The 27597-nt window shown below is 42.4% G+C and overlaps 1 protein-coding gene across 19 annotated transcripts in view; it reads left to right on the plus strand.

Moving 5' to 3' along the window:
- Positions 1 to 16229, plus strand: part of PDE4DIP (phosphodiesterase 4D interacting protein) — a 250860-nt gene extending 234631 nt beyond the window's left edge. For 8 of the 19 annotated variants that reach the window (XM_069602460.1, XM_069602469.1, XM_069602492.1 and 5 more), the window contains 7 exons: positions 8000 to 8236; positions 9887 to 10003; positions 10564 to 10790; positions 11880 to 12023; positions 13116 to 13254; positions 13553 to 13599; positions 15189 to 16229. In XM_069602460.1, coding sequence (XP_069458561.1) covers positions 8000 to 8236; positions 9887 to 10003; positions 10564 to 10790; positions 11880 to 12023; positions 13116 to 13254; positions 13553 to 13599; positions 15189 to 15230 — 953 coding nt within the window. In that variant the 3' untranslated portion in view covers positions 15231 to 16229. Of the gene's footprint in view, positions 1 to 7999; positions 8237 to 9886; positions 10004 to 10563; positions 10791 to 11879; positions 12024 to 13115; positions 13255 to 13552; positions 13600 to 14450; positions 14512 to 15188 lie in introns of all 19 variants that reach the window. The other 11 variants (XM_069602428.1, XM_069602477.1, XM_069602480.1 and 8 more) reach the window with 2 other exon arrangements.
- The last annotated feature ends 11368 nt before the right edge of the window (positions 16230 to 27597 follow it).

Here is a 27597-nt window from a genome sequence, read left to right on the forward strand (position 1 = left end):
GGAGATCAGGCCTGAGTGTTCATTGGAAGGACTGATGTTGAATCTGCAACTCCAGTACTTTGGCCACATGATGTGAAGAGCTGACTCATTTGAAAAGATCCTGATGCTGGGAAAGATTGAGGGCAGGAGGAGAAGGGGATGACAGCGGATGAGATGGTTGGATGGCATCACCAACTCAATGGATATGGGTTTGGGTGGACTTCAGGAGTTGGTGATGGACAGGGAGGCCTGGCGTGCTGCAGTTCATGGGTTCACAAAGAGTCAGACATGACTGAGTGACTGAACTGAACTGAATCGTACCGGGTTTCCCAACATGATAAAGAACCCACTTGCCAATGCAGGAGACATGGGTTTGACCCCTGGGTCAGGAAGGATCCCCTGGAGAAGGAATTGGCAACCTACTGCAGTATTCTTGCCTGGGAAATCCCATGGACAGAGGACTGTGGGCTACAGTCCATGGGGTCACAGAAAAGTTGGATACAACTTAGCAACTAAACAACAACAATCATGTTATCTGCGAATAGTGACAGTTTTACTTCTTTTCCAATTTGGATTCCTCTTACTTCTTTTCTTCTCTGATTACCGTGGCTAGGACTTCCAAAACTATGTTGAACAAAAGTGGCAAGAGTGAACATCCTTATCTTGTTACTGATCTTAGAGAAAATACTTTCTTTTTCAGCTTTTCACTGTTGAATATGATGTTAGCTGTGGGTTTGTCACAATGACCTTCATTATGTTGAGATAGGTTCCCTCTGTACCCACTTTCTGGAGAGTTTTTATCGTGAATGGCTGTTGGATTTTATCAAAAGCTTTTTCTGCATCTATTAAGATGATCGTGTGATTTGTATTCTTCTATTTGTTAATGTGGTTTATCACACTGATTGATTTGCAGATATTGAAAAATCTTTGCATCCCTGGGATAAAGCCCAATTGATCATAGTATATGATCGTTTTAATGTATTGTTGGATTCAGTTTACAGGTATTTTGTTGTGTCATGTTCATCAGTGGTATTGGCCTGTAATTTTCTTTTTTTTGTAGCATCTTTGTCTGGTTTTGTATCAGAGTAATGGTGACCTCTTAGAATGAGTCTGGGTGTGTTCCTCCCTCTGTAATATTTTGAAATGGTTTCAGAAGGATAGGTATTAACTGTTCGCTAAATAGAATTTGCCTGTGAAGCTATCTGGTCCTGGACTTTTGTCTGTTGGAAGTGTCTTAATTACAGTTTCAGTTTTAGTAATTGTGATTGGTCTATTTATATTTTCTGTTTCTTTCTGGCTCAGTTTTGGGGGATTGTACATTTCTAAGAATTTGTCCATTTCTTATAGGTTGTCCATTTTATTGGCATGCAATTGCTTGTGGGAGTCTCTTATGATCCTTTGTATTTCTGTGGTTCTATTGTAACTTCTTTTTCATTTCTAATTTTATTGATTTGAGCCTTCTCTTTTCTTCGGATGAATCTGGCTAAAGGTTTATCTATTTTGTCTATCTTTTCAAAGAGCAAGGTTTTAATTTCATTGATCTTTTCTTTTGCTTTCTTTGTCTCTATTTCATTTATTTATGTTCTGATCTTTGATTTCTTTCCTTCTGCTACCCTTGGATTTTGTTTGTTCTTTCTTTAGTTGCTTTAGGTATAAGATTAGGTTGTTTGAGATGTTTCTTGTTTCCTTAAGTAAGATTTATTGCTGTGTTCCATAGGTTTTGGATCATTGTCTTTTCATTTTCTTTTGTTTCTAGGTATTTTTTAAATTTCCTCTTTGATTTCTTCAATGATCTATTGGTTATTTAGAAACATGTTATTTTTCTTCACATGTTTTTGTTTTACAGTTTTCTTGTAGTTTATTTCTAATCTCATAGTGTGTGGTCAGAAAAGGTGCTTGATATGATTTCAATTCTCTTAAATTTCTCAAGGCTAGCTTTCTGGCCTAGCATATGGTCAATCCCAGAGAATGTTCCATATATAATTTAAAAGAATTTATCAGCTGCTGCTTTTGGATGGAATTCTGTAAACATATCAATTAACTCCATCTGGTTTAATGTTTCATTTAAGGCCCATGTTTTCTTATTGATTTTCTGTTTGGCTAATCTGTCCATTGATGTAAGTGGAGTATTAAAGTCCCCCACTATTATTGTGTTACTGTCAATTTCTCCTTCCATGGCTGTTAGAATTTGCCTTATATATTGAGGTGCTCATGTCTTGGGTGCATTTATATTTACAACTGTTATATCTTCTTCCTGGATTGCTCTTGTGGTCATTATGTAGTGTCCTTCTGTCTCTCTTGTCATATATTTATTTTACAGTTAATTTTGTCTAATACGAGTATTGCTACTCCAGCTTTCTTTTGATTTCCATTTGCATAGAACATCTTTTTCCATTCCCTCACTTTCAGTCAGTATGTGTCTCTAGTTCTTAAGTGGGTCTCTAGTAGACAGCATATTGATGCGTCTTTTTGTATCCATTCAGTCGGTCAATGTCTTTGATTAAAGCATTTAATCCATTTTCATTTAAGGTGATTACTGATACATATGTTCTGGTTGCTGTTTTGTTAATTGTTTTAGATTTGTTTTTGTAGGTCTTTTTCCCTCCCTTCCTCTTATATTCTATTTTCTTATGGTTTGATGACTGCCTTCAATGTTGTGTTTGTGTTGATTTACCTTTTTGTGTGTATCAATTGTAGATTTTTGTTTTGTGGTTACCATGAGGTTTTGATATAGCAGTCTATATATAAACAAGATTGTCTTAAGTTGTCCATCTCTTACTTTCAAATGAATTTCCAATAGCCTGCTTTTATACTCTGCGCTTCCCATGATTATTGATTTTGATGCCATATTTGTGTGTGGATAATTCTCTACCTTTACAGTATGTTAACCTTTACAATATGTTTGCCTTGCCAATAAGCTTTCCCATTTGTAATTTTGTTTCTAGTTGTGGCCTTTACTTTTCTGCCTTGAGAAATTTCCTTAGCATTTGTTGCAAAGCTGGTTTGGTGGTGCTGAATTCTCTCAGCTTCTGCTTGTCTGTAAAGCTTTTGATTTTTTCATCACATCTAAACAAGAGTTTTGCTGGGTAGACTATTCTTGGTTGTAGGTTTTTCCCTTTCATTACTTTAACTATATCATGCCACTCCCTTCTGGCCTGCAGAGTTTCTGCCAAAAATATCAGTTGATGACCTTATGGTGATTTGCTTGTATGTTATTTTTTGCTTTTCTCTTGTTGCTTTTAATATTTTCTCTTTATCTTTTATTTTTCCCAATTTGACTAATATGTGTCTCAGAGTGTTCCTCCTTGGGTTTATCCTGTATGGGACTGTCTTCACTTTCTTGACTTGAGCAACTGTTTCCTATCACATGTTAAGAGTGTTTTCAGCTATTATCTCTTCAAATATTATCTCAGGCTCTTTCTCTCTCTTTTCTCCTTCTGGGACCCTTATAATACAAATGTTGGTACATTTAATGTTGTCCCAGAAGTCTCTTAAAACTCTCCTAATTTTTTTCTTTTTTTAAAAAATTGAATGTATTTTATTAAGACTAATTCTGAATGGAAAAACATAGCTAAAATAGTGCCTTTGACATCTTATTTGAAGCTTTCTATTCCATTCTATTCCCTCATCTCCCTCCTTCATTTTATGTCAAGTTACAAACTTGGTTTCATAATAAAATCAGTCTTAGGCCTCTTGCATGCTTTCATGGAGAGTTTTGTTGAAATGGCTCCGGTAAAAAAACAGGGAGACCACCTTGTACTGTGGGCCCACTAATGGCATAGGCTTTGTACTTGGATGCCAGGTAGACATCTGCCACCTTGTGTCATAGCCACCTCCAGAACTTGGACTCTATGAGTTTATGCCCTCACAACAGCAGATGGTGTTCCAGGGATCACCCTTCCTGTAAGGATCCTCCTTGTAATATGGGTTCTTTATCCATGGGGAAGAAAAGGACTTTTGAAGAATGATTCTTGAGAAATGTGCTACATACTATTGTATTGCATGATATATTTCATGGATTCCATATCAGTCACTTTTCCTTGGTCACACCAGAAGATTTTAGTTCATGAAGCCAGATGGTAAGAGTAGTCCAAACCCAGCTTCTTAACCAGCATTGGATAGTCACTCCAGTTGTAGACTTTTTCACTGAAAGGAATGTTGTAGGAGGGCCAATATCCTCTCCACAGAGCATTAGTTTTAAACTGTCCTTATTTTGTTTTCATTCTTTTGTTCCATGGCAGTGATTTCTACCATTCTGTCTTCCAACTCACTTATCTGTTCTTCTGCCTCATTTATTCTGGTACTGATTCCTTCTAGTGCCTTTTTCATTTTAGTTACTGTATTGTAAAAGTCTGTTCTTTATACCTTCTAGCTCTTTGTTAAACATTTCTTGTATCTTCTTGATCTGAGCTTCCATTCTTTTCTGAGATTTTGAATCATCTTTACCCAACATTACTCTGAATTTTTTTGGTAGATTGCCTACCTGCATATCACTTAGTTGTTCTCCTGGGGTTTTATCTTGTTCCTTTGTTTGGAACATATTTCCCTGCTGTCTCATGTTGTCTAAGTTTCCGTGTTTGTGGTCTCCTTTCCACAGGCAGCAGGATTATAGTTCTTTTTGCTTCTGGTATCTGCCACCTAGTGGGTGAGGTTGGTCCAGGAGATTGTTCAGGCATCCTGGTGGGAGAGACTGGTGCCTGCCTAGTGGTGGGTGGACCTGGATCTTGCCCCTCTGGTGGGCAGAGCTAGGTCAAGGGGTATGTTTAGAGGCATCAGAGAACTCCAGATGACTTTATTCAGCCTGTCTGCTGATGAGTAGTGTTGTGTTCCCATCCTTCTGTTGGTTGTTTATCCTGAGGCATCCCAGCCCTGGAGCCTATAGGCTGTTGGGTGGGGCCATGTCTTGGTGCCAAAGTGGCAACCTCCTGGAGAGCCTGCTGCTGCTGCTGCTAAGTCACTTCAGTCGTGTTCAACTCTGTGCGACCCCATAGATGGCAGCCCAACAGGCTCCCCTGTCCCTGGGATTCTCCAGGCAAGAACACTGGAGTGGGAGTTTACATTGTTGAATATTCCCTGGAGCTTCTGCCACCAGTGTCCATATCCCTACAGAGAGCCAGGATACCCTCCAAGACCTGCAGGTAGGTCTGGCCCAGGTTTCTGTGGAGTCATTGCTTTGGCCTAGGTCCCAGTGCTCATGAAACTTTATGTGCACCCTCTAAAACTGGAGTCTGTTTCTCCCAGCCCTGTGGAACTCCTACACTCAAACCGTGCTGGCCTTCAAAGCCAAATGCTCCAGTAGCTCCTCCTTCCTATTACAGATCCCCAGGCTGGGAAGCCTGGTGTGGGACTCAGAATTCTCCTGTGGGAGAACTGCTGCAATATATTTTCCTGTTTGTGGGTAGCCCACCCAGAAGGTATGGGATTTGATTATATCATGAAAGCACCCCTCCTACTCTCTCACTGTGCCTTCTTTGTCTTTGGATGCAGAATATCTGTTTTGGTAGGTGCCAGTGTTTTTTGTTGATGGTTGTTTAGCAGTTAGTTGTGATTTTAGTGTTTTCACAAGAAGAGGTGAGCTCGTCCTTCTACTCTGCCATCTTCTCCTGCACTCCTCTTCATTTATTCCATTTCGTGAGAATATTCACATAGCTCACTGCAGAAATAATGTGTTTGGTTAAGGCCTGTGGCTCTGATGCAACTGGATGCATATATCATATGGTATATGCATCCTATTACCTTGATAAAAACTGAAACAAATTCTTTTTACACACATTTGACTTCAGTGTTTTTAGATGAGCAATGATAGTCTTATAGAATATTTCTTAGATTTCTTCTTCCCCCAGTACATAGAGAAAGGCTATGGGTGGTGAGTGCAGGTAAAAAAGCAAGTAGAACTTGAGAAGTCCAATTAATTGTGATCTCTCATCTATCCCTCTCATTCTGGTTTTTCTTTTTTAATTTTAAAAATTCGTTTATTTTTTACTGTACTGGGTCTTCATTGCTGCACAGGCTTTTCTCTAGTTGGGATGGATGGGCTTCTCATTGTGGTGAAGCCACCTCATTGTGGTGGCTTCTCTTGCTGCAAAGCACAGGCTCTAGGTATATGTGCCCCATAATTGTAGTTCCCAGGCTCCAGAGCACAGGCTCAGTAGTTGTGGCCTATGGGCTTAGTTGCTTCACGGCATGTGGGATCTTCCTGGGCCAGGGATTGAACTCACGTCTTCTGTGTTAGCAGGCAGATTCTTTACCACTGAGCTACCAGGGAAGCCCTATCCCTCCCATTCTTTTTTTTTTTTTTTTAAATTTTTAGTTTTTTATTTTTTAAATTTTAAAATCTTTAATTCTTACATGCATTCACAAACATGAACCCCCCTCCCACCTCCCTCCCCAGAACATCTTTCTGGGTCATCCCCATGCACCAGCCCCAAGCATGCTGCATCCTGCGTCAGACATAGACTGGCGATTCAATTCACATGATAGTATACATGTTAGAATGTCATTCTCCCAAATCATCCCACCCTCTCCCTCTCCCTCTGAGTCCAAAAGTCCGTTCTACACATCTGTGTCTCTTTCCCTGTCTTGCATACAGGGTCGTCATTGCCATCTTCCTAAATTCCATATATATGTGTTAGTATACTGTATTGGTGTTTTTCTTTCTGGCTTACTTCACTCTGTATAATCGGCTCCAGTTTCATCCATCTCATCAGAACTGATTCAAATGAATTCTTTTTTACGGCTGAGTAATACTCCATTGTGTATATGTACCACAGCTTTCTTATCCATTCATCTGCTGATGGACATCTAGGTTGTTTCCATGTCCTGGCTATTATAAACAGTGCTGCGATGAACATTGGGGTACATGTGTCTCTTTCCATTCTGGTTTCCTCGGTGTGTATGCCCAGCAGTGGGATTGCTGGGTCATAAGGTAGTTCTATTTGCAATTTTTTAAGGAATCTCCACACTGTTCTCCATAGTGGCTGTACTAGTTTGCATTCCCACCAACAGTGTAGGAGGGTTCCCTTTTCTCCACACCCTCTCCAGCATTTATTGCTTGCAGATTTTTGGATCGCAGCCATTCTGACTGGTGTGAAGTGGTACCTCATTGTGGTTTTGATTTGCATTTCTCTAATAATGAGTGATGTTGAGCATCTTTTCATGTGTTTGTTAGCCATCCGTATGTCTTCTTTGGAGAAATGTCTATTTAGTTCTTTGGCCCATTTTTTGATTGGGTCGTTTATTTTTCTGGAGTTGAGCTGCAGAAGTTGCTTGTATATTTTTGAGATTAGTTGTTTGTCAGTTGCTTCATTTGCTATTATTTTCTCCCATTCAGATGGCTGTCTTTTCACCTTGCTTATATTTTCCTTTGTTGTGCAGAAGCTTTTAATTTTAATTAGATCCCATTTGTTTATTTTTGCTTTTATTTCCAGCATTCTGAGAGGTGGATCATAGAGGATCCTGCTGTGATTTATGTCTGAGAGTGTTTTGCCTATGTTCTCCTCTAGGAGTTTTATAGTTTCTGATCTTATATCCCTCCCATTCTTAAGTGTTGCCCAAAGGCCTGATGCCTTCTTCTTCCTCTCCTCTTTGATTCCTGAATGTGGAGGTCATCACATCTTCTCTCTCAGTCTGTGTACTTCTCCAGCTTAGTATTGATCTTCTTCCTTGAAAGACCCTGCTCTCTAGCCTGAAGGACTAAGGTTAATAAGGAGGAGAAATATTAGGTTTGACTTCATCTGCCAATCATGTGCCCTCTAAATGGACAAGGCTCATTTGAGTCTCAAGGAAACTCCAGGCTGGACTGTGTACCGTCTTAATATGTGCCAGTCTTCGCCCAGGAAAAGTGACACCACCATCACAGCAGGGGATATAATGGTTCTAAGCAGATTCTAAGCCACATTATTCCTGGGATTCTGAGATTATAGTGGGGTCCTTGGCAGAAAGGAACGTCACAGAAGAGTGTTCTGACAGATGCTTGGAAACACTTGGTTCAATGACACCAGACCTCTCTCTCTCCTTTCAGCTTATACCTGGGATGCCTGTCACCAAGTCCCTTTGAGCAGTGACTTGAGCCACCTGGTGGCAGAGATCCGAGCTCTGCGAGGGCAGCTGGAGCAGAGCATTCAGGTGAACAACTGTCTGCGACTGCAGCTCGAACAGCAGTTGGATGGTGGTGCCAGCAAAGCCAGCCTCAGCTCCTCCGTTAACCAGAAATTCCCCACCAACACTGACCCTGGAAACAAGCAGCCGTTCTTCCAAGGTAGGAAGGAAAAGGAAATCATGAAGCCCTCAGCCAATGGGAAGGTCCCTAGGATGTGTGTGGTGGAAGGGACAATATTGCCTCTTCCACACTCCTTAGGGTCAGGGTGAAGTCAAAGATGCTTCAGTACAGCACCTTGAGGGCATGGAGCTTGGGGTCAGATCTGGCTCCAGATTCTGAGTTTGCCACTTACATGTTGTTTGCCTTAGGAAAAGTGCTAAAATTCCTCAAGTATTTAAGCCTTAGCTTCCTCATCTTTAACATGAGGATAATAATATAAACTATTACGTGGAGCATTAAATGAAATAATTTACAAGTGCCTGACACCATAAGAAGTACTCAAAACAATTAACAGCTGTATATATTAATGCCTATTCCTTATGTTTGTGGAGTGTTTTAAAATTTACCATGTTTTCAAATAATTTCATCAGAGCTAGTGCAGGATTTACTATCTCTGTATTTCACATGAGAAAATATAGGCACTGAGACAATTAACTGATATGCTGAGGTCTGCGGGAGTTAACAGGCCAACCCAGGCTTCAAAGCAGAAGTTTTGGTTTGCTGTGTTCCTTCTCCTTCATTGTGCTCTGTCTCGGTACTGCTTCTCTTCCCTCTCAGGCTTTACCCTCTCAGTGCCTTCCCACAGCACCAGCCAGGACTCATCCCTGCTGGCTCAGACACTCCTCATCATCATACAGCAGAGAGGCCTGAGCTAGAAATGCAGTTCTAGGCCACATTTGCCTGAGTGGGATCATATCAGTCTCTTCGTGATATTTTCTAGATTGCGGTCTGGTCTCCAATGGGGCATCTCAAACTCACCAAGGCTTATGTCTCCTATTCTTCTTATACTAGTACATATTTTGTAGTACTGACTCATCAGAACAGTGTTTAGAGAGCAGAGTTAAATCCCCATAAATCCATTCACTTCTTGATCAAATATTTTAACATATGTACTGCATATCAGTTCAGTTCACTTCAGTCACTCAGTCGTGTCTGACTCTTTGTGACCCCATGAATCGCAGCACGCCAGGCCTCCCTGTCCATCACCAACTCCCGGAGTTCACCCAAACTCATGTCCATCGCGTCAGGGATGCCATCCAGCCATCTCATCCTCTGTTGTCCCCTTCTCCTCCTGCCCCCAATCCCTCCCAGCATCAGAGTCTTTTCCAATGAGTCAGTTCTTCACATGAGGTGGCCAGAGTATTGGAGTTTCAGCTTTAGCATCATTCCTTCCAAAGAACACCCAGGACTGATCTCCTTTAGAGTGGACTGGTTGGATCTCCTTGCAGTCCAAGGGATTCTCAAGAGTCTTCTCCAACACCACAGTTCAAAAGCATCAGTTCTTCACATATATTTATGCATATTTATATTTAGTTACAAAGCATTGTATTAGACATACTGCACATACAATATTGTATTTAAATCTGGGGTTAGAAAAATACACCTAATAATTTTTTCAAATTGCAAATTTTTTTTTTTCTCATGGAACAGCGTTCACATCTTATTTCAAAATAAGTGATTAGTTTGCTATTAGTTTTGATTGTGGTACATGGGTGATGACTGTATGAGAGGAGAGTCATGGTGCCCTAGATCTCCAGTGGAGCGGTGTGTTCCAGGGTTCCTAAAGCTGTGGCTGTCTTTACTCCTTAGATTCGGTTGCCTCCCCTCCAGTTCGGGATGTGGGCATGAATTCTCCAGTTCTGGTCTTCCCCAGCTCTTCTTCTGAAGCTCCTGGCCCAGAGACCACAACCTTCAGTAGGACGAACGGTAAAGAGGGCAACCATAGGACTCAGGGTCTAATGATGGAAAATTATTACTACAAATAACTTTTGGTTCCCTGTATACACATTATCTGAATTTAGAGATTTTTCTCTGCATATCCCAAGGCCTTTAGCCCTATCATTCGACCTCCTGTGGCTGCCTTTTTTGTCACTACTCTTCCTCATATGGTTTTCCTATTGCTCTGGTATTTGCTTCATTGTACTGTAACCTCTTCCTTCTCGAAAGTGCTCTCTATATCCAGCTTAGTTTCCTTGTCTGTGTCTTCTCAACCTCCAAATTAAAAAAAAAGAAAAACATTAATGTCTGTCCTGAGTGTTTGTCAATAAGGATAAAATTTACCTCCTGGCAATTTTACAATTATGAGATGCTGAGAGAAAGACTATAATAATATAGAACCCAGAATATGTATGGACTTCACAGGTGTGCTTTCCAAAACTGTCGATCTTGTTTCTGGCCTCTTTTACTATTTGATGTCCCTTTTGGATTGAACTGAAGATGACTGTGAATAACAGTGGGTTCTTTGTTGTTGTGGTTTTATTCTTCAGAGCTGGGTTTGGATGCTTCTCCAGTAATGAAGAACCCTCCCAAGCTGGAGGGTGATGCTACTGATGGCTCCTTTGCCAATAAGCATGGCCGCCACGTCATTGGCCACATTGATGACTATAGTGCCCTAAGAGAGCAGATTGGGGAGGGCAGAGTGCTGGTCAAGAAGATAGCATCACTTGTGAGACCAACCTGCAGCTTCTCTGGTCTTGAAGCTCCGGGCATAGAGGTAATCACATTTTAGCTCTTAGATGCCCCTTTTCCTTAAGCCCTTTCTTCTTTTGATTTTAACTCCTTCTCCCCCTATCTTTTTTCCTGCTCCACATCTCTCACCAGCTGAGGATGTATCTTACATTTACATCCAGCTAGGCCTTCCGTCTTCACCAGCTAGTTTCACTACAAACTTTGTTCTGTTTTAGATGTAGCTGACTCTCTATTTCCCCTGAGAACCACAGAAAAGTATGTGCAGCATTGCCATCCTCATCAGTAGAGCATGTTAAGCGTCAGCATACTTGCAGTGCTGTTTGGTTCTGTATTATCTGCTAAAGTCACACTGGGATATGATCATTTGTGGGCAGGATAAAATCACTTCATCAGTTGCCTGGGAATTGAGAATATTCATCCATATGGGCCAGATGTGTGGAAGGGGTGAGGAGAGTGGCAGCGCTGGATTTCTCTGCTTAGACCGAGCAGGAGAGGAGAGCAGGCCACAAGGCCTCTCAGAGTCTTTCCCCAGGTAGAGACCTAGGTACCAGCCGCTGTGCTGTCTGAGCTCCAGGAGCCCCCACACGCGAGAGGGAGGTGAACACCTGAGTCAGCAAATATGACACGGGGCTCCAGGCACAGTGCTGGAAGTGCTGTGGGTGTGATGGAGTGAACCCAGAAGTGGTGATTATCCCAGAAGGAAGGTGACAGGTTCATGGGGGTTAGGGCACCACTAGGGGGTGTGTAGTTCTCTGGGGTGGAGAACATGCCAGGTAAAGGGGTCAGCACTTAGTCCTTTGAGCTACAAATGGCGCAGCCCATTTGAAGCATAAGGCCTGATTTAGGGAAGGGCAGTGGGGGTGGGAGTACAGTGCAAAAATAGGGACCTTAGATTCCAGAGCAAGAAGCAGGACTAAAAGCTAAAAAGTGTGGAATCAAATGAATTCTTACAAAGTGGGAGGTCCTTGCTGAGGTCAGAGAACCTTGGCTTCCGGGTTAGAAAAATGTCTCACAGGTTCAAGCAAGCCTGTGGCCGTACCTCACTCACAAAGGAAGCCGAGGCCTGTGCTGTCTCAGCCACAGGGATGCCCATGGCTACTGCCCTCTTTCCCAGGTGATGGGTAGCGAAGGCATCCAGGAGCTGAGGAGCAGCGCCACCGCCCTGCACCACCGGCTGGAGGAGTCGGCCTCCCTCCTCACCATGTTCTGGAGAGCAGCCTTGCCAAGCTCCCCTGGTGCTATGCTTGTGGGCAAAGTGGTAAGAAGCCAGCATCCTCTACCGGTTCTGCCCCCAAACTAGCCTTCTACCTCCTCAGCCTGCAGAGCCTGAAGATCAGGAGCTGTATGGGCAGTTGGGATGAAAGGGACATGAGGCATGTGTCCCTGGAGGGAGACCTCTCCTCTGTGGTGAGCGCTATCTGTGCAGGTCTGAAAACATCTCTCTCCTACCAGCCTGACCCCCAGGATAAGGAGCCAAACAGGAGAAGAAAAGAACATAGAGGAGGCAGAGACATGAGAGCCCTGGTAACCCACAAATGTTCCATCCCTTTAACTTTCTGAAGTTCAGCTGAGCTGAAGTTTGGGGCCATTTAAAACATCAACACCTCCTTTTCCATCCTAAGCCCACTCCCACTCACCTCCAGGTCTGCATAGGCAGACAGGATCACAGAATGTCCCCAGGAGTGGACCAGCCCTTTTTACCCACCCACTGAAATCCCAGAAAAATTTCCACTTAAACCTGTATCTCTGGGTCAAGCCTGCTGAGAGTCAGCCTCCCCCAGGTGCTCTCAGATCTCAGGCCACTCTGGTTGATGATCTTGGATTAGGTAGATTTCAAAATCCCTCCTAGTGTTCTCACTCCAGACTAGTATCAATGATAACTTTAGGGGATCCAACTTTGCTAATTCCAAGGAGGAAGTATTTTACCATCCTGAGGCTGGCAGATATATTTACAGACTTGTAGAACGTCTCAGGCCAGTCCTGTTTCCCCAGGCATAATATTCCTAATGACCAATTTTTGATGCCCAAGTGATATAACTATGTCAGCATTAAATCAGAGCTCTTACTCACAGCTAGGAGTTTCAGTGTGGCCTGGACTCAGGTCCTCTGCAGCAACTGGAGTGTGGCCTGTGCTCCTTTGCATAGGGGCTTCCAGGTCCTCAGTGTTCCCACCTCATGGCCCATCCTGAGCCATCACCTGCTGGAGGGTTTTAGAGGCTTTGATGAGGGAAATCTGGTCCAGAAATACTCGAGAAGATTGTAGAATCCTGTTTGGGATTGTAAAGAGCCACAAATCACAGGATGCTTAAGGCCTTCTGACCACTGACAGAGCACCTATTTTTCTTCCTAGGGAGAGTCTATGAAAAAGGAGCTTCTGGAACTGAGAACCAAACTATCCAAACAGGAGAGTCTCCTTCAGAGTACATCTGAGCGTCTGAAGACCGCCAACCAGCAGAAGGAGAGCATGGAGCAGTTCATCTTCAGCCAGTGTGGGTGCCCTGAGCCAGGGAATGGGACAGGAAATTGGGAGGGCCTTCCTGGCTCCCGACTTGTGCTGTGAATGGACAGCGACCAGAGAGGCTAGGGGATGGGGGAGACTGATGTGAAATCCCTGAACCTCCTGTGCCATCAGTAATCATAGAGGCAGAGGAGGAGATGTGGGGGTGGAGGGGACTAGGAGACCCCAAGCTGAGTGGCCAGAAAGACAAGCTTTAGAACACGCACACCCAAGACAGATATGGACCCCACTGGTAATTTCTGCCTTTGGGAACTCTTTTGTTGTTACAGTGACCAGGACACACGATGTTTTGAAGAAGGCAAGGACTAATTTGGAGGTAAGGAAACCACTGCACTGATCAGAGCAAACTATCAGAGTGCACAGGTGACTCCTGACTTGCGCTGACCTTCCAAGAGGAAATTTCTGGTCCACCTGTGGGAGCACAGGTTCTCAATGAACATCCCTCTAGATTCCATCCCCATCAGTCCTCCCACCCTAATCAGAAACCTCCCCTGACTTCTCAGTTCACTCTCACTTTGTCATCATCTTCTCTCTTGACCCCAATTCTCTCTCCTTTATGCCATGTCAGGATTGGGGAGAAATGCAGTTCAGTTGATTCTCAAGGTCAGAGGACATATGGGGTCTGCCTCTGAATGAGCTTTCCAGTAAAGGAATCCTGAGGCCAATCATGGGTTCCAGGGTTCCTATGCCACTATATGAAAAACTGATGGAAAGATGCCACCTAACAAGTTGATTTCACTGCATAATATTGGGCTGAAAGCAGCAATTTGATTTTGACATATTTTTCTTTAGGAAACAACATAAGAAAATCATTGGGTCTTATTGATCTAAAAGAGAACTTGGTAATAAGGAAAAACTGAAACTTAAAGGGAAAGATTATCTTATAAGGCAGGCATTCTCTACATTTATTGAAAATACCAATGCATTCTCAAGCAGCCACTTTGAAGAAAAACTTGAGGTGTTAGAAATGGCTTCAAAGTCAAAAGCTAAGCTTTGTACCTTGGGCTTTAAAGCTTTGCCATTATCAGTTGAGCCCATTCCTAGGAATATTCCTAAATTTTAACCTAAAAAGATGTTGACCCCACAGTATGAAAATGGGTTGGGCCATAATTTAACCCTGATTTTCTTTTTTCCTGCTAATTTCTTCTGATTCCTTTCTTTCCTGAGCCTTTTTAGAAGAACTCTTACAAGACTGCTTCTGTAAAGCCTTATTCCTGTCCCAGCAAAGGTAACCCAACAGCCTCTCATACCCGCTGGCTTGGAAGTCTCCTTCCCACTTCTGCTAGGCCACTGGAAATGGACCAGGGCCCAAGTTCTAATCCCAGGCTTGTCACTAACTGGCTGTGTGGCTTTGGCTGGCCCCAGTCTCTGTGAGACCACTGACCCTCATCTGGAAGAGGAGGCACTAGACTTAGATGATTTCTGAGGGCCCTGCTGACCTGCCTACCACGCCCCCCCCCACCCCGCCCCATCTCCTCATCAAGTAAACAGAATATAAACTTAACAAGGGGGCTGCCTCTCAAAATGTCCTCTCCTTCCTTACAACAGGCCACTTCTATATGTGCCTGTTTCAAGCTAAGCATATCTTTTCCTGGGAAATGACAAAAGTCATCCTCTTTCTTCCAAGCAAACTGTAGAGTGAGCTGGTCCCTGAAGAAGGAGTGGTAGGGGCTTGCCACCTGGTGTGCCGTGGCTGTGAGCAGAGACCTGACCAGGTGCTGTGGGAAGGTTTCACGCTGACCTGCTGGCACCTGCTGCTCCTCCAGACCTCAGGGCCTCCCTTCGGCTCATCCTCTTGACAGGCTCTCACCACAATCCTGGCTTCTGTCACCACTCAGCCCCCTCCAGCCTCAGTTAGCCACCAGCAGGACCTGATAATGGACTCTGTGTCACTTTGGTCTCCAGGTGAAATCCCTAAGGGCCTTGCCATGCACTCCAGTCCTGTGACCCTTGCCTTCCAGGAGACATGCAAGAAGCGAAGCCACCAGAGGTCCTTAAAACAGCAGGAAGGATGGGCCTGTGCCCCTTCTTCACAGCTCCCTGTCTGCTGAGGAGGATCTGGGCCCTCCTCCACACCTACTGGAGGGTCTGGAAGGGGTCATAGATATGGCCTCGTGTGCAGGGTGAAAGGCAGAGGGCCTTTCCTGCACTTGAGGAATAACAAGGCAGGGTGCCCGTGGCTCAGCTCTAAGGAAAACATGCCTAGTTACTAGAGGACCTTGTGACACTGCTTCTGAACATGCTGAGGGCATGGGAGCCAGCAACAGACACTTCTTGCCTCATCACCTGTCCTCAGAGGGTCAGCTCAGGGGAAACAGGACCTGCTTCCTGACAATTCAGCATGTGGTCCCAACATTGGAGCTCCTCGGCAGATCTGAAAGCACAAGACTGAGCAGCGGTGCCCTGCAGGACAGTGTGGGCAGGGGGGCCTGACTGCCTGACCCAGGGCCCATGCATGTGGGTCACCGTCAGGCCGGGTGTCAGTCTAAACTGCAGCACCTGAGTACTATGAATCCATGTGGTGGGAATGGTGACTCCCATATGCCATCTCATGCTTAGCCTAGACTTCCTACTTATATTCTATTGTTGTCTCCAAAAGCTGTACTGACTTTACATATACTGTCCCCTTTTGTCATCCCAGCTTCTCTCTGGGAACTAGGGACTAATGGCCACAGCAAGCCCACTGAAAGTCTTGTGTAAAGCAAACCGGTGATCATTTTTAAGTGACATGCAAGAGGGCCCCAGTTGTGCTTGTGCTGAAGCCTAGTCTGTGTCTTCACAAAAGTGCTTTAGAAAGTGTGTATGTGTGTATAAATGTATGATATATATTTATATATGTTGCTATACTGCTGTGTGGAAGGCTAACATAACTGGTGGACAGGGTCAGTGACATGAAATGACACAGTCTTTTTGGTGCTATTAAAGCAAACTGTGTATATAAAAAAATAGTTTTCCTTGCCTGCTTAGTTTCCAATTTCTATACCAGCCTGCAGGGTGAGTGTGTAAGAACAGGAAAGACAAACTGTCGCTAAAAAGCTCAGCATCTAAAGCAGAATCAAGAGGCTGTAGTAGCTGGTATGGAGATCCCCTCCCCCCCAAACACACCAAAAATACATTCACATGTGGGACACTTCCGAATGGAGACTAACTGGAAACTAACATAACTCCTGAAAATCAAAGCTGCAAGAAGGATCTGCACATAACTCAGTAGGATGGGAAAGAAAAGAATCAGTCCAGGCCCTGGGCCTCTGGAAGGGATCTGCAAAGAGAACGTCCACAAGGGTAGACCCCGGCCCTGGAGTTAGCAGGTCAAGTCACAGTTTGGGTGTCCCAGTCCTGGGGTCCTGTAAGGAGTGGCCTGGACACCTTGCCTCCTGGGAAATCTGAGACAGAAGGTTTGGAGAAGTCTAGACTCTACTCATCAGGAGCACATGCTGGGTTGCTGACAATCAGGGTGGAGAGTCGTGCACTGTGAGCAGCCTCCTTGCTGTATTTCCCAATCCAAAGGGACCAATGCCCTGGTTCCACTCACTCCACACCACAGTCTGGCACAAGATCTTGGCAGAGACTCAATCTAGCTTTGCAGAGACTGGCCAGGACAGCTGGGGTGTAATCCTGGAATAGCCTCAGAGGCCATAGTCAGTGAGGGCTCAGAACAACAGGTGTAGATGCAGCAAACAGTGTGTGCAGAGGGCGGCACAACAGGAGCATGCAAGGGCCAAGGGGTGAATCCCTAGCAGACAGGCCCTGAGCGAGGACGTGGCCTAACCAGGCAGAGACAGCCCGGAGGCCCTGGGGTGTGGTCCAGCTGGGACTTCGATGGCCATCACGAACACACCACACTGAGGAGTAGGTAGTGGTTTGTCTTCCAGCTTAGCACTGGATCTGGGCAGACAGGGCCTGGGTGAGGTCTGCCACAGAGGCAACCCAGATCTCAGGTAGCAGTGCAGCCACCTCAATCCTTGCAGATACCTCAATCCTTGCAGTCACAACCCCCCAACCTCCAGCCCCAGCCCACTCTAAACCACAGCCTTATACTAGATCTGAGACAAACAATAGGGACATAACCTTGGCCTGACCCTGAGTGGAGCTGTAGATGTATATCCTGTGTGAATACATGGCCCTCACATGCTTCACCACTCACTTCCTTTGGGGCAGGCATGCACTCAAGGGCAACAGCCTGATTAAACCCAACCCTCAAGGCTTCTACTCCAACAACTGGGGAACACAGACTGCCCCTGAGACAGCCATGATACAGAGCAGAGAGGAAGCCCCACCTCACACCCAGCACAGGCTTTCGATACTACACCACCACACACCCCACTATCAAAGGGATAATGACCAGCACAAACTGAGGAAAGACTTGACTGACATCCATCTGAAACCAGCCCTCGCACCAAAAATATGAGACTCATGGATGCTACACAGGGACACTTCCACATAAAATCAGCCATTCAAGACCACAATAGATAACTGTTTCTCCTAAAATCATACAGACAAGGTTCAGTAAAATGAAAAGGAAGATCTACTCCCAATTAAAAGAACAAAAGAAATTCTCTGAAAGAACAAATAATGAAACAGATCTCACCAGTCTACTAGACCAGGAGTGCACAGAGGAGGTAATAACTCAAGATAATAAAAGTTGCCACTGCTGCTGCTAAGTCACTTCAGTCGTGTCTGACTCTGTGCGACCCCATAGACGGCAGCCCACCAGGCTCCCCCATCCCTGGGATTCTCCAGGTAAGAACACTGGAGTGGGCTGCCATTTCCCTCTCCAATGAATGAAAGTGAAAAGTGAAAGTGAAGTCGCTCAGTTGTGTCTGACTCTTGGCAACCCGTGGACTGCAGCCTACCAGGCTCCTCCACCCATGGGATTTCCCAGGCAGGAGTACTGGAGTGGGGTGCCATTGCCTTCTCCTAATAAAAGTTACTTATGACAGAATCACAGCCAATATACAACACAATGGTGAAACACTGAAAGCCTTCTCACTAAAATCTGGAACAAGACAAGGATGCTCATTCTCACCACTTCTATTCAACATAGTATTGGAAGTCTTAGCCGTAGCAATCACACATGAAAAAATAAAAGGTATTCAAATGAAGGGGAAGATTTAACATTGTCATTATATGCAGATATGGTGCTGTATATAGAAAACCCTATGGACTCCACACAAAAACTACTGGTACTGATACACAAATTCAGTAAGTTAGCAGGATACAAGATTAACATACAGGAATTGGTTGCATTTCTTTATTCCAACAATGAAATATCAGAAAGGGAATGTAAATAAACTATACCTTTAAAAATGGTAATCCCAAAAATAAACTGCTTAGGAATAAACCTCACCATGGAAGTCAAAGATTTCTATGCTGAAAACTATACAACATTAATAAAGGACATTAAAGTTGATTCAAAGAAATAGAAGGATATCCCAGCTCTTGAATTGGAAGAATTAATATTGTTAAAATGGCCATACTACTCAAAACAATCTATGGATTTAATGCAATCCCTTTAAAATCATCCATGACATGTTTCACACAACTAGAACAAATAATCCTAAAATTCATAAGAAACCATAAAAGATTTAGAATTGCAAAAGCAATCATGAAGAAAAATAACAAAGCTGGAAACATAACACTACAAAATGATACTAATCAAAATTATGTGGTATTAGGACAAAAATAGACATGTGGATTAATGGAACAAAATAGAGAGCCCAGAAATAAACCCACACATCTATGGTCAATTTACCTCTGACAAAGGAGGCAAGAACATACATACAATGGGAAAAAGTCTCTTCAGCAAGTGGTGTTGGGAAAGTTGGAGAGCAGCATGTAAACCAATGAAGTTAGAACACATCCTCTCACCATACACAAAAATAAACTCCAAATGTAAAATAAGACATGACACCATAAGACTAGAAGAGGCAGAACATTCTCAGACATAACCGTGCCAACATTTTCTTAGGTCAGTCTCCCAATAGAAATAAAACCAAAAATCAACAACGGAACCCAATCAAACGTACAGACTTTTGCATAGCGAAGTAAACCATATAGAAAATGAAAAGACAACCTCTAGAATGGGAGAAAATATTTTCAAATAATGCAGTCAGTAAGGGCTTAATTTTCAAAATACACAATCACCTCATACAACTCAACAAGAAACAAACAAAAACAACCCAACCCCAAAATGGGCAGAAGACCTAAATAGACATTTCTCCAAAGAAATACAGATGGCCAACAGGCACATGAAAAAATGCTCAACATGGTTAATTATTAGAGAAATGCAAATCAAAACGAAAATAAGGTACCACTTCACACCACTCAGAATGGCCATCACTAAAATGTCTACCAGTAAAAACGGTTGGAGAGGGTGTGGAGAAAAGGGAACTCTTTTGCACTCTTGGCAGAAAGAAAAGTTGGTGCAGCCACTGTGGAAAATAGCATGGAAGTTCCTCAGAAAACTAAACATAGAATTACCATATGATCCAGCAATCCACTCTTGGGTATATATCTGGACAAAACTATAATTCAAAAAGATAAATGTGCCCCTATGTTCAGCACTAGTCACAATAGCCAAGACATGGAAAGAACCTAAATGTCCATTGACGGATGAATGGATAAAGAAGATGTCACACACACACACACACACAGGAACACTACTCAGCCATAAAAAAGAACAGAATCAAGCCATTTGCAGCAACATACGTGACTAGAGATGATCATACCAAGTGGAGTAAGTCAGAAAGAGAAAGACAAATACCATATGATATCACTTATATGCGGAATCTAAAATATAACACAAATGAACCTCTCCATGGAACAGATTCATGGACATAGAGAACAGACTAGTGTTGCCATGGGGGAGAGGGCTGAGGGAGGTATGGAATGGAAGGCTGGGGTTAGGAGATGTAAGCTTTTATATGCATAATGGATAAACAACAAAGTTCTACTATATAGTCTGGAGAACTATACTCAGTATTCTATGATAAACCATAATGGAAAAAGAATATATGTATATATGTACATATAAATAAGTGACTTTTTATTCAGCAGTAATTTACACAACATTGTAAATCAACTATACTTCAATAAAAGAGGAGGTAATAAAATGCTAACTGAATTAAGAAAAAGTATCAACAGAAATGTAGGTCACTGAAACAAGGACCTAGAAACCATAACTATGAACCAATAAAAAATCAATAATTCAACTGCCAGAAATATAATCTAGAAGCAATAAATAGCAGACTAAATGACACAGAAGAATGAATAAGTGATCTTGAAGATAGCATAATGGAAATCAAGTCCAAAGAGGAGACAGAAAGACAAATTTCAATGTATGGCAAAACCAATACAGTATTGTAAACCAAAATAAAAGTAAAAAAAAAAAAACAAAAACTAAAAATAAATAAAGTAAAAAAAAAAAAAGACACAGCTTATAAGACTCATGAGACAACAGAAATCATGCCAGCCTTCATGTAATAGGGATTCCAGAAGGAAAAGAAAGAGAAAGGGGGATTGAAAATATATGTGAAGAAATTACGGCTTAAAACTTTTCAAATCTAAGAAGGAAATAGAAATCCAGATACAGCAAGCACTGAGGGTCCCAAACAAGATGAACACAAAGAGATTTATATCAAGACATATCATACTTCAAATGGCAAAAATTAAAGGGAACAAGAGGATTCTAAATGCAGCAAGAGAAAAACAAAGAATCAATTAAAGTATAATTTCTATAAAGTTATCAGCTGATTTCTCTGAAGACACTTTGCAGGCCAGAAGCAGTGGCATAATATATTTGAAGTCCAGGAAGGGAAAAACCTTCAACTATGGATCCTATACCCATAAAAATGATCATTTAGTATAGATGGAGAGAGAAAGAGTTTCTCAGCCAAGTAAAAACTAAAAGAACTCAGTGAGATTAAACCTACCCCCAAAAGAAATATTAAAGGGTCTTCTGTAAAGAGAAAAGAAACAAGAATCTATAGAAAAGGGACATCACAGTTGGAAAGGTATACATAAAAGGACTGAAGATCACTGAAATAAGCCAGCAGAGATTTTTAAAAACAATGAAAAAAAATTGTCAAAGCAATTATAAATACAAATAGCAGTAAGAAGATAAGCATGAAGATGTAAAATAAGATGAAGTCACAAAATGTGAGGAAGGGGATTGTAAAACTGTAGATCTTTCAGAATGTGTTTGCACTAGTATGACTTCCAATTTAAAGCAAGTAGATATAAATTATGAGTCAACATACTTGAAAACAAGGGTCAGTGCTTGTTAATGCATATATATGGAGTCTAGAAAAATGGCACTGATGAACCTATTTTCAGGGCAGGAATAGAGATGCAGATGTAAAGAAAGGACTTGTGGACACAGTGGGAGAAAAAGAGGGTGGGACAAACTGAGAAAGTAGTATGGACATATATACACTACTATATGGAAAAGAGCTAGTGGGAAGCTGCTATAGAACGCAGGGAGCCCATCTTGGTAATCTGTGACAACCCAGATGGATAGGATGAGTGGGGTGGGAGGGAGGTTCAAGAGGGAGAGTACACGTGTACAGTTATAGCTGATTTACGTTGCTGTATGACAGAAACTAACACAGCATTGTAAAGCAATTATCATTGAATTAAAAATAAATTTTAAAAATAAAATTTAAAAATAAAGGATGAAAACCATATTTTAAAAAGATAGCTGTACCACAACATTTACCTGAATGTTCATAGAAGCACTATTTACAATAGACAAGACATGAAAACAACCTAAGTGTCCATGGACAGATGAACAGATAAGGAAGATGTGAATTATGTGCATATACAATGGAATATTAGTTGGCCATGAAAAAGAATGACATATTGCCATTTGCAGCAACACAGATGAACCTAAAGATGATCATACTGAATGAAGCAGAGAAAGACAATTCTATGATATCACTTATATGTACAATCTAAAAAATAATACAATGACTTTATTCACAAAATAGAAACAGACTTCCATAGAAACAAATTTATGCTTACCAAAGGAGAAATAAGGAGAGAGGTATAAATTAGGAGCTTGGGATTAACAGGTACACACTACTATATATAAAAAAGATAAACAACAAGGCTTTACTCTATAGCACAGGGAACTATATTCAATATGTTGTAATAATCTATAATGGAAAAGAATCTTAAAATATATATATATATATTATGGAATAACTTTGCTGTATAGCTGAAACACAATATTGTTTTAAAAAAAGCTGCTAAAATTAAAAATATATATAAAGAGATCAGGTGACAAAGAGGTCGTATCCAAACATGGCAGCACAAAGGCAGCTCCTAAAGGAAGAGTCAGCCCTAGGGAATGATTCAGATAACTGCTTTCTTGGTCACTTGGGCCAGGAACCATCTGTGGGTGGGAGGACAAGAGATAACAGTCATGAGGAGGAAATGAAGGACCCGGAAGTGTGTAAGAAGAGAAACAAGCAACAGTGAGTGACTCTAAGGAAAACAAAGGTGTTTTGAATTGTGGTGGAGACAAGAAAGCTGTGATTCTTATCTTCTGGTTTAAATGCAGTCCCTGGACACACCTTGTAAGCCAGGAAGCTTTATCAGACACCCACATCACATTAGAGTGCTAGCCACAGTCAGAGTAAAGGCTAGTTAGCTCCTCTCTGAAGGTCTCTGATGAAGGAGACCATCTTTCCCAACAGCCCCTTGCAATTTCATGCTTCCTTGCTCTGATCCTGCAAGCACTGTTTCTCAAATCTGAGAATTTCTCCTTGTTCAGGGAAAAACATCAAGGTGGCAATATTTCCCAATAACATTCACTTATGCAGGACTCTATTGAGGTCATATATCAATCTGTTTCTATTTGAACTGTCCTTGGTGCTTTTCCTCAAAGAAAAATGTAAAATTTTACATATTCTTCTTTTAGACTTTACCAATCTTTCACACCCTTTGAACTGTAAAGACAATTTGAGAATAATATTTTACTGAGCCTAAACTCGCTTCCCTGATGGCTCAGATGGTAAAGAATCTGCCTGCAATGCAGGAGACTCAGGTTTGATCCCTGGGTTGGGAAGATCCCCTGGAGAAGGGAAAGGCAACCCACTCCAGTATTTTTGCCTGAAGAATTCCATGGACAGAGGAGCTTGGAGGGTTACAGTCCATGGGGTCTGAAAGAGTTGGATATGACTGAGTGACTAACGCTTTCACTTTTCTTCAGCTTAAGCTTATGACTAGTCAATTTAGCAAAGGTATATTTTTCCCAACTTTTTTATTGCTGATATACCCCATTATAATGCTGACAAATTCCCCCCATGGCAACATACTGGGTTTTATGCAACCTGAAGTCAGTTTGGGCATGCCTATTTCCCTATTTCATCCTCTGTAGTTTTTAAGTTTCTATGAGAATTAAACTGTATGTGTAACTAATGAATTTTATGACAATTCCACAGGATCTCTTTCCTACTTGTCAGAGTGTCTGACTCTGTGACCCCATGAACTGTAGCCCACCAGGCTCTATCCATGGAATTTTCTAGGCAAGAGTACTGGAGTGGGTTGCCATTTCCTTCTTCAGAGGATCTTCCCGACGCAGGGATCGAACCAGGGTCTCCCGCATTGCGGGTAGACACTTTACCGTCTGAGCCACCAGGGAATCCACTAATATTTCATATATAGCTCCTTAAATACAAGTAGTAAACCTGACGTTACTTTTATCTAACTTGGGAAAATCAGTATATTCAATGGAGAGGATGCAAGGGCAGTCTCTATGCAACAGTTGCTGGATCTACCTGGGTTGGCAGATACCAGGAACCTGTGGCTTTGTTTCTCAGATGCACATGGGGAAATATAAGACAGGATCAGAGGTGAAAAGGATATATACCACGCAGGCACAAGAATGTCTAGGGGCACAGCAGCTTGAGTCAGGAAGAGAGATGTGGGCAAAAAAAACAGAGTCATCTTCTAACCATCTTGGACTCATGGTTTGTGAGTCCAAAATATGGGAAGTTCTCCTGATATATGTGTATCACTATAACTCTGCTGGGATTGGCTAGGCTGGTGGTTTCGCAAAGGTGACAATGGCCACAATATCTAAGTGTTCCACTAAGTACTTATGACTAGTGAAGTGAAGGAAGGAGTGAGCAGATTGCTTCTCAATGCTGGGGCCCCACCTCTCATTACAGTTCAATTCAGTTCAGTTCAGTAGCTCAGTCATGTCTGACTGTTTGTGACCCCATGGACTGAAGCACGCCAGACCTCCCTGTCCATCACCAACTCCCAGAATTTACTCAAACTCATGTCCATCGAGTTGGTGATGCCATCCAACCATCTCATCCTCTGTTGTCCACTTCTCCTCCCACCTTCAATCTTTCCCAGCATTAGAGTATTTTCAAATGGGTCACCTCTTCACATCGGGTGGCCAAAGTGTTGGAGTTTCAGCTTCAACATCAGTCCTTCCAATGAATATTCAGGACTGATTCCTTTATGATGGACTGGTTGGATCTCCTTGCAGTCCAAGGGACTCTTAAGAGTCTTCTCCAACACCATGGTTCAAAAGTATCAATTCTTCAGCAAAGTATCAGTTCTTCAGTGCTCAGCTTTCTTTATGGTCCAACTCTCACATGACTACTGGAAAAACCATAGCCTTGACTAGATGGACCTTTGTTGGCCAAGTAATGTCTCTGCTTTTTAATATACTGTCTAGGTTGGTCATAACTTTCCTTCCAAGGAGTAAGCGTCTTTTAATTTCATGGCTGCAGTCACCATCTGCAGTGATTTGGGAGCCCAAAAAACAGAAAGTCATTGTTTCCCCATCTATTTGCCATGAAGTGATGGGACCGGATGCCATGATCTTAGTTTTCTGAATGTTGAGCTTTAAGCCAACTTTTATCTATCTTCTTTCACTTTCATCAAGAGGCTCTTTAGTTCTTCTTCACTTTCTGCCATAAGGTTGGTGTCATCTGCATATCTGACGTTATTGATATTTCTCCAAGCAAAGGAATAATATTTCTTGGTGAGGAAGCACAAAAGTGTATCTGTGGCAGAAAAAAATGGTTATCCAAATTCTTTCTAAAATGAGAATTGAAATATAAAGAATATTAAGTGACTTGCCTAAAGTCACATTGCACTGATTTATCTGAAGTGCTATTAAAAATAATCCTAATACTATGTACTACATAGTAAGCAATTATTACCAAGCTTATTAAAAACCTCTGAAGTTCTGGCTAGTATTTGCTTACTAGGAAAAAGCTGGTTAAGTGTTATGATTTATTTTATGGTTACTTGTACAATGGGAACCATTTTCAATAGGACTTAAGATAGTACGTGTTCTTTAAAGATGTTACCAGGAAAAAAAAAATGTTATCATGAATAGAAAAATCATCATTGAAAGAATGATGATTTCTTGACTCAGATTCCAGAATTTGGTCTGGAATGATGATCTGTTGACTGAAGATGATGACAAGGACCGCCAAGTAACAGAGAAATATGGCTTTGGGCCTTTGGAGTTGCAAATGAGCAATGCATGCGTGTGTGCTCAGTCGCTTCAGTCATTTCTGGCTCTTTGTGACCCCATGAACTGTAGCCCACCAGGCTCCTCTGTCCACAGAATTCTCCAGGCAAGAATACTGGAGTCAGTTGTCATTTCCTTCTCCAGAGAAAATGCAAAAGAACATATTAGTTTGGAAGAAACTTTAGCAACATATTTGGCCATAAAGACCACTGAATATTTAATCCATGAAGACACGATAATTTAAATTCACATGACACTGTCAATTTTGTCCCATAACCTGATTTGAATACCAGGTGTTTTACCTGCCCCTTCCCATTTTCACTGAGACCATTACAGTAAGAGATGATAAGGAAGGTAGCATATACACGTAGAATGCTTCTTTGTCTAGTTCTGTAGTCAGCATAAATACTTTTGTCTGCTAAAGTACCTGTGACTACACCCAGAAAATCCAACAAATCCACAAAGTGTAGGGTCTCTGGGCTGAGCTCAGGAAATGTCAGCCAGTATTTAGGATACTATCATAGTTCAGAATGGCTCTTGATTTGGCAGGACCCTAGCTAGTTTCCCTACTCTTTCCTTGGGGGTGGTGGTTTAGTTGCTAAGTCATGTCTGACTTTTGTGACCCCAAGGACTGTTGCCCACCAGGCTCCTCTGTCTGTGAGATTTTCCAGGCAAGAATACTGGAGTGGATTGCCATTTCCTTCTCCAGGGGGTCTTCCCAACCCAGGAAAGTAACTCCGTATTCTTGAACAACAAATCTTATGATAGCCAAGACAGAGCATACAAACTACTATTGTCATGTTGGCAAAAATATTTACAAAACTGTGATATGCCTTCCAACATGCACTGATCTATGGTGAGCCAGAGATTGATGATAGGAACACCATACAAAGGATGTCCCATGACCTAAGACCACAGCTGAGAATGTGTACACCTGGAGCCCCAAATAACATTTGGACCACTTTAGTATTATTGAAAATGGTTACACAGGTTACTCTGACACCAGTGTGGTTTCCAGAACCAGCTAGACTGAGTCTATTATTTAGGCGAGTCTGCACATCGTCCTTCCAGCAGGCAGTGAAGTTTAAGAGACTACCTTCTGCCATCAGTGCTACATGGGTACAGTGATCTAAGCTTATCTACCAACATGAACGTGGTCTTACCAGGGCAGAGAACTAAAACTCAGGAAGTGAGGTTACTTGTTCAAGGTCACTAGTAAGGGGGCAAAATGGGCTTGGACCCAGGGCTTTGACTACTGATTCCACGTTTCCATTATACCATCTCTATCTAGAATGGCAACATGCTGAACAGTGCTTCAGGCCCCTTGCAACAATCTTTTCTCTCTTTTGAGATGACAGGAAGGGTGCTATTCTCTCTGACCTAGAACTTGCTACCATAGCAGACTTGGAACCAACAATTGATGGATAACAAATCTGTTCCATGCCAAAAGGCAAGACTGTTTCACTAGATTGCCCTTCTTTTCCTTGCCTCCATTTCCTTCATGTGATCCACACTGTCACATTGTCTTTGCCCAGAAGGAAACACGGAGGAAGGAGAGCATGGTGCATGAAAGGGTCTGCTGATTTGGGTTGAACTGGAGTCACATCCAGGCTGTTCCATCAGCCAGAGTTTGGATGGCCCAGCCTTGGTGAGGAAGGCTATAGCCCTTCTACTACCTGGTGAAGCACAGTCCTCTCAAAGGATCCATCACTCATCAGTACTCCTCCTCTGCTTTGAAACAAGCTTTCAAATGGACAGTGGTGCATGGCAGATTCTGAGGTCATAATGGAGCTAAAATTTCCTTGCGTAAGT

The sequence above is a fragment of the Ovis canadensis genome, chromosome 1, assembly GCF_042477335.2.
Source record: "Ovis canadensis isolate MfBH-ARS-UI-01 breed Bighorn chromosome 1, ARS-UI_OviCan_v2, whole genome shotgun sequence".
In the NCBI taxonomy this organism is placed as follows: domain Eukaryota; kingdom Metazoa; phylum Chordata; class Mammalia; order Artiodactyla; family Bovidae; genus Ovis; species Ovis canadensis.